General features: G+C 41.1%; 1 protein-coding gene across 1 annotated transcript in view; it reads left to right on the forward strand.

Moving 5' to 3' along the window:
- The window catches only part of PLEKHA8 (pleckstrin homology domain containing A8), a 31,314-nt gene extending 20,903 nt beyond the window's left edge, over positions 1–10,411 (forward strand). Inside the window, exons 11-14 of the mRNA XM_063153828.1 lie at positions 426–556; positions 1,054–1,124; positions 2,362–2,423; positions 3,339–10,411. Coding sequence (XP_063009898.1) covers positions 426–556; positions 1,054–1,124; positions 2,362–2,423; positions 3,339–3,536 — 462 coding nt within the window. The 3' untranslated portion in view covers positions 3,537–10,411. The remainder of the gene's footprint in view (positions 1–425; positions 557–1,053; positions 1,125–2,361; positions 2,424–3,338) is intronic.

A 10,411-nucleotide genomic window follows, 5' to 3' on the forward strand; every position in this document is an offset into this window, starting at 1 on the left:
CACTGCTAAGTGTAATATTGAGAGTTTGCAGTGGTCAGAAGGTAAATTTTGCTTGTAGTTGAAGCTCTGGGCAAATGAGACTTTGCTTGAAGAGCAGTTTGAATTAACTTCTTTCCTCCAGTGGGGAGGATGTCATGGGAACTTGAAGCATTTTGTTGGACAGAAATGGTAGGTCCCATGTAAATTTTTGGCTGAGATGCTTTATTTAGGTTGTGAGGTTGTGTTAGCCAGATGTGTCTGGGGTGTGCCCTGGGATGGCATGCCCAGGGTGTCAGAGCAGGCATACTGTGCCATGGGGACTCTGTGACATCCTTGGGAATCTGTATTATCTCTTAGCAGGGAAGAGTCCTGGTAAACAGAGGATATTTATAAGCTCCTGTTGGGCCTTAAAAGACGTAAAGCTTTGCCTATTATATTCTTTCCAGAAAATAAACCAGAAATTTATAACCAACAAAGAAGAGTTTGATACCCTTCAGAAGATTGTGCTCCATGAAGTGAATGCAGGTGTAGCACAAGTTAGAAACTCTGCTACAGAGGCTCTCCTGTGGCTGAAAAGGTAATGAATGGCCTTGTAGCTGCCTTCACTGGGAACTGCTGGTGCAATCAGGGACCTTTCACCAGTGCAGTCTTATGTACATGGGGCAGGCTGGTTACTTCCCACAGGCTCCATCAATCCAAACTGGCCAGCTTCAAGATTATTGTGCTTTCTGTGGTTGTATCACTGCAACTCTGCCAAAAGGCCGGAGAAAAACATTGCAGGCAAACTTTTTTCCTCTAAAAGTGAAGTTACAGTGAATGACTGATCCTTCTTGGCTAGGGCATCAAGCAGATGATTTCAAGCTGCAGCAGAAATGTTTAGCACAGTATTTTTCCCTTGGACTGGGAGAGAGGCTGGAGGAGGTGGCTGCAATTTTGTTCAGATTGAAATTGGCTCCTTAATACTGAGTTTTATTGCACTTTGGAGTTGTATTGCAACTCTGGGGGCTTTGTTATACTTTGGATTACTTTCTTATAAACATGGTTTCTTTTTATTTCATGGGTTCGTCCTGGCAGAGGTTTAAAGTTCTTGAAAGGGTTTTTGACAGAAGTGAAGAATGGGGAGAAGAATATCCAAACAGCTCTGAGTAAGTACCAATTGCTTTGTTCTTCATCTGCTTCTAAATTCACATGCTTGACTACTTTCCTTCTTGTTTAGAACCTGTGTCTTTTCTTCAGTGGCTGATGAGGAAAGTGTTCTCTAAGACATAGCATTTTTTGAAAACTGCAGTTTTTTAGAATGGTTGCCTTGAGATGGGTTACTAGATAACTGGTAAATGTAATTCATTAGCAAATAAAGATTCCTTTAATTGGGATACTTTTGGCAGAGGAGACAGTCAAGTGCTTTGACTCATGCACATTTCTCTACTGGTTTCCAGTGGAAGCTCTCCCAAATGTATAATTGCTGTTTTGTTAGTTTTCTAATTCCTTGTGTGATTGGCCATCATTCTTGGAAATCACCTCTTTGCCAATTTGGCTGTGAATTGCCTGCTTGAATTAGAAGGGAGGTTTTAACAAAGAAGAAGGATTTTTTTCCAAGTACACAATTTCTGACACTCTTTGTCAAGCTACTGACCACAGTAAGTACAAAACAAAATACAAACTCCTCTTAGACTTTACTTGGTTGCTCCTGGGCAAGACCCTCTCTACATGCGTGCAGTATAATGTTGTAATAATCCTTTAAACCAACTTCAAAACAGCTTTTTTAAAGCTTTTTATGTTACCTTCTTTTACAGAACAAAGCAATTGCCTTATAGGATTAGTAAAAAGAACTACTACACTGCAGTATGTAGCAGCTCTTGGAAGTGAGGCTGTAAATACATTGCTCCCAGATATGGGTGTTAAACACCATGGAAGGTGATTAGGCACTTATTTGACCTTCTGAGTCTGAAGGCTTCAGCGCTGAACTGCTCCTTGAATTGCTCTGTGTCTGCAGCAGAGTCATGCTGCTGTTTTTTTATACTTTTTCATTCACTTTCTTCCCCTGAAAAGCTCTTCTATATCTGTACCACCACTGCAGCTTTGGTTTACTGTTGGAATTTCACTCCATACAGTATTTTCTTAGACTTTGCATTAGCCTTCCTGTCTGTTGGAACACTTACTTGCTGCAGATGAGTTCAAGGAGATTTGACAGGGGAGCTGAGACCCCAGTGCAGTAATCCCAAATCTGTCATCTCCTTTCAGTCTGCTCAGAAACAGCCATTATTTACATTGAGTAGCAAGAATATACCCTTGAATAGTCATCTCTAAGCTCTGTGTTCTCTTGTGATGCAAACTTAAAACTGCCATACATCTATCTCTTGATTTGTTTTCTTTTCCTTTAAGACAATGCTTATGGAAAGACATTACGGCAGCACCATGGTTGGGTTGTCCGCGGGGTCTTCGCTGTAAGTATTTATCTTGGCTGCTGACAGAGCTGGGGGTCTTGTCCATGTGATCTTATATTGTGTGTAATTAATAAACTGTGTTAAAATTCTAAGTATTAAAATGAATAGATTCCTTTGCCAGACCTTATTTTCAAACTGAGGATTGTGGCTTTCACTGTGTTTAGTACTGGACTTTCAGCATGGAGCCTGATTTCCAGAGATGAAACAAGCAGATTGCATTTGCATGCACAATTTTTTAATTATGTGCTTTTGAGCACAGTTTTGCAGGGCTATTAAATGAAGAAAAAAGGTTTTGAGGTTGCTTTTTTGAAGATTGATCTCGCTTTGAATATTAAGAGCATTCAGACAGGGTTAGCTCAGTGTGTGGGGAGTTGGATAGAGGAAATTTTTCGTCCAGTCTGGCAGCTCCCCCTTGTGTCTGTCTTTGGAAAATTATCACTGAAATTCCAAAAGGAAAAAGGGAAAACCTCATCCAGGCAATCATGACTTTGAGAGGAGCAGAATTGTTGGAGAGACCTTTCTAAAGAGCATGTTGAGAATTTAGTGATGGTGTGTAACACTGGGTTGGAAGCTCCCCTGACAAACTATACTTTATTTGGGGTTTGTATTTAATTGATTTCTGATATGCCCAATGTATTTATATAAAATATGATACACAAACACTTTCTAAAAGTCTAGCATCTCTGAAGATATCTTTAACTGGGGATCTACACAAAAATAATAATAAAAAATAATATTTTATAAAGTTAACCTCCCTTCTAGTTAAAATTCTCAATATATGCATGTACATGTGATTAAATTGAAGCTATGCAGTCTAAATGCAAAGAGGGAAGTCTTAGAAGTTTTTCGAGGCTTTAATTGTATTTCTTTTTCCATTCTATGTTGCAAATCTAAAAGCTTTGTTTCCTCTCCCAGTTAGCTTTAAGGGCAGCTCCAACGTATGAAGATTTTGTGGCAGCTCTGTCTGTAGATGAGTGCGATCCTCAGGAAGAAACATTTTACAAAGGAATGCAGAGGGACCTCAACATTTACTTACCAGCCATGGAAAAGCAGCTAAATATCTTGGACACTCTCTATGAAGTACATGGTTTGGAGTCAGATGAGGTGGTATAACTACAGCAAGACCACATCTTAAAAATTCAGGGACTGTGTCTGTTAACAAAGATTCCTTCCATTTTGGTTTTGGGACATCATTTCTGTTCATTGTATCTTTTCAGGTGGGAAAGGTGTTGAGTGTTTTGGGGGAAGGGTATGTGTGATTTTTATATTTTCATTATGCTTGTGTTGCATTTAAATGCAGAGGTACTGTCTCTCTTTGGATCATAACTATGTCCGTGGTGAATGTTTTGACTGTTTCTCTTCTGCCTGTGCACCTCCTCTTCACCTCATAAAAGTAACAAAGCAGAATTTGGCCTTTGCTGCTGTACCTAAGGAGAGACCTGCTCACGCAGCAGAGCTGTTGTGTCACCACTTGGCACCCAGGCAGGTGCTGCTGCCTCTGACTCTCCCATTCCCTGTGCCCACTCCCTGCCATGGTGTAGGAGGATAGTGAGAGTTATTGTTACCCTGGTAGCAGAAGAGAAGGACAGCTAAACACCAGCTTACAATGTGGTGAGTTTGTCCTTCAATTTGGGTTGAAGCTCTTTAATGCAAATAATATATTTGCATGACATAGATATTTATTAAATTAAATAAACATTTTAATCCAAACATTACAGAGATCTTCACCACAGGTGTATGTGGCTGGTGGTCTGAGTGGCCCCAAGGTCTAGCCTTTGAAACAGGATATTGTGTTCTCTGACCAGCTCCCAGTATGTGCTGTGGCTTCCCTGCCATATAAACCTTTTAGGTTTTGGGGGTTTTTTGAATCAAATTCATGCAAAACTGTAATACTTGCTTTTAAGTTGAGTACAGCTAGCAGTTTGAAAAGCAGATGTCATTAAAATCCTTCCTAAACTGTCATTATGGGCAGAAACTACATGCAAGTGGACCTGAAATGAGTAAAGTATAGGGGAAGCTAAAATTTGTGATGGAGCTATTAAACATGGGACCAATTACAAATCTTGAATTTTGAAATTATTTAGAAGTGACTAAAAATTAAGAAAGATTTCCTCTTTTTCCCATTTTGCTGATACAGATAAAAATGTGTTTGTTAGCATTACTGCTATTAAAATAGTGAAGAACTCCTTTTAGCTGGAGACATTGTTAGCAGCAAAATTTCTAGTTGTGTTGATGACCAAGCAGAAGGCTGTCTGTGAATTACTCCAATTCAAGGCATAAGCAGGTCTCTCCTTGTTGACCTTGGGCTTCAGATGGCTTTGTACAAAGAGCTGAGTTTAACTCATGTACAGGAGTGGTGAAGACTCTGCTAATGAGGAACTTAGAATTAGTAAGTTTTCATAAATACACAAGGCAGTGTTGCCATATTCACAGAATTATTGCTGGCTTCTGCTAGGCTAAAACCAGTGTTGTTAGTAAAATGAATGTACTGCAGACCTGCTGCCCTGCATTGCTCTGTGACAGGAACCTCTGCACACTGAATACTTGATCCTTTCTAAAGAGCCAAGCATTGTGAGCTTTAAGAAAAGCATGTGATACTTGAAGAAAAGGCCGACATCAAACTTACTGTATAAAGAAAGATACCAGGACTGTAATTAGACATTAATAGAGTCATAGAATATGCTGTGTTGGAAGACATCCAAGGGGTCAGGATCATCAAGCCCAACTCTTGGCCCTGCACAGGACACCCCAAGAATCCCACCATGTGCCTGAGAGCATCGTCCAAAAGCTGCTTGAACTCAGGTGGGCTCAGTGACCATTTCCCTGGGGAACTTGTTCCAGTGTCCAGTCCCCTCTGGGTGAAAAGCTTTTGCCTGGTATCCAACCTAAAGCTCCCCTGACTCAGCTTTGTGTAATTTCCTTGAATCCTGTCACTGGTCACGAGAGTGAAGAGATCAGTGTCTGCTCCTCTGCTTCCCCTCAGCTTCCTGAGGATGTTGGAGATCACAGTGAGGTCTCCCCTCAGTCTCCCTTCTCCAGGCTGATCAAACCAAGTGACTTCCCCTCCAAACCATAAGGCTTCCCCTCCAGACCCTTCACCATCCTTGTGGCCCTCCTTTGGACATTCTCTGACAGCTTAATGGGTTTTTTATATTGTGGCACCCAAAACTGCCCCCAGGACTTGAGGTGAGGCCACCCCAGCTCAGAGCAGAGCAGGACAATCCCCTCCCCTGCTTGGCTGGCCATGCTGTGTCTGCCCCCCAGGACAGGGTTGGCCCTCTTGGCTGCCAGGGCCCTCAGATTCAGCTTGCCATCAATCAGGACCCCCTGAGCTCTCTGCAGTGCTGCTCTCCAGCATCTCACTCCTGTCTGTGCACACAACCAGGACGGTCCTGTCCCAGGTGCAGAATCTGGCACTTGCCCTTGCTAAACTTCATGATTTGGTGATTGCCCCTCTCCAGTTCTTCAGGGTCTCTCTGCAGGGCCTCCCTGCCCTCAAGGGAATCTCAGTTTAGCTCCTCCCAATTTGGTGTTGTTGGCAAACTTACTTAGCATCCCTTCCAGTCCTGTGTCCGAGTCATTTATGAAAATGTTGAAAAGCACAGGGCCGAGGATGGGGCCATGTGGAACTCCACTGGGGACAGGGCATCAGCCTGATGAGTCACTACAACCATTTGTGCCCAGCCCATGAGCCAGTTGCTCTCTGATCATGTAACGTGGTTATTGAGCTGTATGCTGAACATCTTGTCCAGAAGGTTACTGTGAGAGTGTTGAAAGCTTTGCTGAAGTCCAAAAAGATGACATCAGCTGGCTTTCCTAAGTAACTAAGTGGGCTGTCGTAGAAGGAAATCAGTTTTGACAATCAGGACTTCCCTCTCATGAAGCTGTGCTGGCTGTGACCAGTGACTGCATTGTCTTTCAGGTGTTTTTCAATACCTCCCAGAATGGTCCTTCCCATGATTTTACCTGGCACTGAAGTGAGGCAGACAGGCCTGTAATTTCCAGGGCCCTTCTTCTTCCCCTTCTTGAAAATCAGGACAATGCTTGCCAGCCTCCAGTCAGCTGGGACCTCTCCAGATTCCCAAGAGACTCTTTAAGTAGTGTGACTTCTTGCTCTGTCATCTTCTCTGAGTTTTACCCATCTGTAGTTCCTAGGAACTTGAGAGGGATCAGAAGGAATCAGGTTTTAGTTTTGTGGATTTACTTAAATTAAGTGTGTGTGTGAGTACAAAGTCAAAACTTTTGACCAAAGCTCTATTCAATTATTTCACTACTCACAGTGCTAAAAATTAAGCTAAGAGCTTTTGGAATTTGGTTGTCTGCTAATTCTAAGCATGAATCCAAAGAAACCACCCCTGTAGGAGAACAACCAACTTTCCACCCTGTGTAGTTTCCTCATGGTTTTCAGCTGTTCTGTTACTTCACTGTAACGGCTTTTAGCTGAATGGTCTGGAAAGATAATGGAGACCACATTTCCACAAATTATCGGCTAGGTTATGGGAAGATCAGGAAGAGATCCCTCTTCTCTAAAAATTAACTGTCAGATCACAAAAAAAAATTGAATTCCCTTTTGCTCTTTTTCCAGTAGTAGGAAAGTATATTCAGATCAGAGTGTTTGGTGGTATTTTTGGGGTTTCTGTTTTGTTTTGGTTTGTTTTTTAACTAGCAGGAGAACCACTAGTTTGTTGGGTGTGCATCAGATGCAAAATTTGTTTCAAAAATCAGGAGGCTTTATTTTGTAGGCAAAGAACAGCTTCATTGGGCCACTAGCTCCAGTTACTAAGTTCTACCGTTCTTCTGTCGTCCAACAAGCAAGGAGAGTGTTCCACATTACACATTCTCTAATCAGCATGGCATCCTGCCTCAGAGCAGGCTTTCTCATCTTGCTGTTTTGTGTGAAGTTGTTTTTTCTGAACTCTGGAATTGGTGCTTGAGAACGTTTTTAGGAGACCATGGCTCCAGGAGACCCCTCTGTGCTTGTTGTTAAACAGGGGCCTTGCAGAGAATGAACTGAGCAAGGTCTCCTTGCCTTCAAAACTTGCACTTCTCCATGCACTGCTCTTGCAGGGCGCTGAGCACTTCAAGACTTCTGAATGCAATCTTTGCAGTCAAACCACCATTGAGAAAGAAACCCATGCAGCGTGTTGCAGAGCTGAACTCCAAATTACACTTCTCAGGGTGTAGTAGGCATGACCAAGTGGAAGCAAATGCACTGATGGACAACTCACTGTCTTTTTCTGTGGTGTCAGTTTGGCAAGCAGAGAGGATGGCATTAGAATAATTGTAGAGAACAAGCAACTAATTTTTGGCCTTCAAATTTAGAATTGGAGAGAAGGTCGATGTTTTCTGTTTCATCTGTTTGGTTTGTTGATTAGTTACGGTTGTTTTCTTTGTTGTGTTTTTTTTAATGGCTGACATTTATGAACAACTGACCTGCACACTGATAGACATCCACATGACTCTCAGATAACAGCACCCTGGCTGTCTGTACTTCACATGAGCTGCTTTGCTTTCTTGAGTTGTGCTGGTCTGAAGTTTTGCATCCCTTTCCTTTAGAAATGCTTTTGGCTGTTTCCTTCAGTGTCTGACAGTTGCATATTCTCAGGGATTTTACTTACCCAAGGTGAAATAAGAGTAATCACAGCCTTACCCTAGGGGGGAGTAAGGCTGCTTCTTGTGAAGTTAGTGTAGCTGAGCGTAGAAGTCTGATACAGCATGTGAGACAGGCAGTGTCTGTGCAGTGTGCATCCTTGCTGAGACATGGTAAATCCCAAAGCAATCTGATAGAAGTGCTATGTAGTACTGACTAATCACAGTCAGCATATTTGAATAGAGATCATGAACGCATCTTTGTCATATAATGTCATTGACATCAGAGCAGAGCTCTCAATTTCAGTCGAGTTCTGCTTAGCAATCAGATACTTTTATTTATTTTATTTATTTTGTGTGGACTTTTATTCTTTTTAAACAAGCTGTGTTCTGGAGTCCTCTCTGCTGTTTAAAGTCACTATACTCAGTTCCGTATTGAAGTTCTGTGAGATTACAGTTGTAGAATATGAACTGTATACTCAAGTGCTTTAGTGTAAACATACTGAGTCATTGAAACATCCCATCTTGACACTGTTGTGCTGTGGATCTCCCTTTAACAGATGCATTTAAAGTTAAGGGCCATGTACCTTCACTTGAAAGCTTTTTGTAAAGCATCGTCAGGATTTAAGTTACAGCTGTTTGCTTTTGAAATCTTTCCTTGTTTAAAAGGTGTTGCTAAGTTGGTTGGACATGTAAAAAGTATGCCCAAAACCTGCCCCAGGTGTTTGCAGCCTGCTTTGGCAAAGGGGTGTGGGCCATTATAGAAAAGTTGCTACATATGTCCATATGCTGCACCTTCTGCACCCTTTCTTTTCATTGTCACTTCAGCTTTTGTGATAACGTTTAGGGAAGCTTAAACTGCCTTTCAGACACCAAGGACAATCATTAGCCTGTTCCTACCTGGCTGTCTTGACCTTTTTCCCCACCTGTCTTTCCTTTTTTATCCATTGTCATCTGCTTTGCTAGGAAAGCTGTTGCTGTCAGAGCAAAGCAGAATGTTTTATAAGGCATGCAAATATAAACTGAGATATTCAGAAATTAATTCTTTGGCAGGCAGTGTAAATTGGGGCATTTCAGACTTGGCTGTTCTGCCTCATAGGAATGAAAGCACAAAGTTTTTTGGTTTTCTTGTTTTATTTTGTTGTTTTAGTTAGTACTTATTTCTCTCCTCTTGCCTACATAGTGCAGATAACAAAACAAACCAAAAAAAGCAGTGTGAAATAACTGAATTCATGCCTTGTTGATGCCTTCTGTAGCCCCCTGGTGAACAAACCCTGCAAACTTCTGCTTGCTCCAAGCAATACAAAACCTCCCTTGTGCAGGAGGGGTGTCATAGTGCACTTACGGGCTCTGAGCAAACCCAGGCCCTAGCTGATCCTGCTCACAGTTGACACAAGGATTAAAGCACTTGCTTTGAAGTTACAACATAGGCGTATGCTTCCTTACACACACGTGCATCATCCCACTGGCATGCAGTTCTTCAAAATACAGTCTTAAATTGTCATTTTTAATATCCCTTTCTTGGTGTAAGATTTCTCCCCCACATACTTCAGATGTACTAAAGCTGGATTTTTTAAATATGAAACTTCCTTGTTTTTATTTCCTTATTTCTACTTAACACTAAGTATATCAACTTACTTTTGCATTTCAGCATTCAAGGTGTCCAAAATTTATTGATTCCTTTATTTAAAGCCATGTTGAAAGTTTGAGATTTATGTCTACTTGAAACTATATGAGTAAATTGCATTCCAGAATGCAATAATTAAACTGAAAACTAAGGCAGCTTGCTTTTATGGTTTCCTTTCCTATTTTCTTTTTTTCAAGGCAGTTTTGGGCATACATTTTTATCAATGTCAAGCTAAGCTTAATGTAAGCCTTACTTTGCATACTAAAACATATACATACTGAAATACATTTAAAGACAAAGAGAAGGTATATTGCCTCACACTTTAAATTTACTGAATTCTAAGGGCTTGTTCACGCCCCCCAAATCACCTCTCTCAATGTAAGCTTTGCACAAATTGTGCTGTCATAAGCAGTTCAGTCTGAAATACTCTGAAGTTTCCAGTCTGCATCATCTCTCAAATCTACAGCGTCTGTCTCTTTGTTTGGAGCGTTTTTAAGACTTTGACAGACTTTTATATTATTTCATTATAATAAACTTATTTTAAATAAGCATGTTTTTAAATCTCCTTTTCTCCTTGCATGGATTTTGTTTCTTTTATTACAATATAGGGCCTAAAGTGCTCTTCAGGACTCCATTTGTTATGGTTACTGTGTGAACAGTCGAAACCAGTATGTTTCTGGTTGACAGAAACTGCCTGTATGTATCTTTGTATGAAGAATGTTAACACACATGAAGCCTGTTCAGACTGTGAGAATAAAAGCTGTGTCTGGCA

This window comes from Melospiza melodia, chromosome 1 (assembly GCF_035770615.1).
Source record: "Melospiza melodia melodia isolate bMelMel2 chromosome 1, bMelMel2.pri, whole genome shotgun sequence".
In the NCBI taxonomy this organism is placed as follows: domain Eukaryota; kingdom Metazoa; phylum Chordata; class Aves; order Passeriformes; family Passerellidae; genus Melospiza; species Melospiza melodia.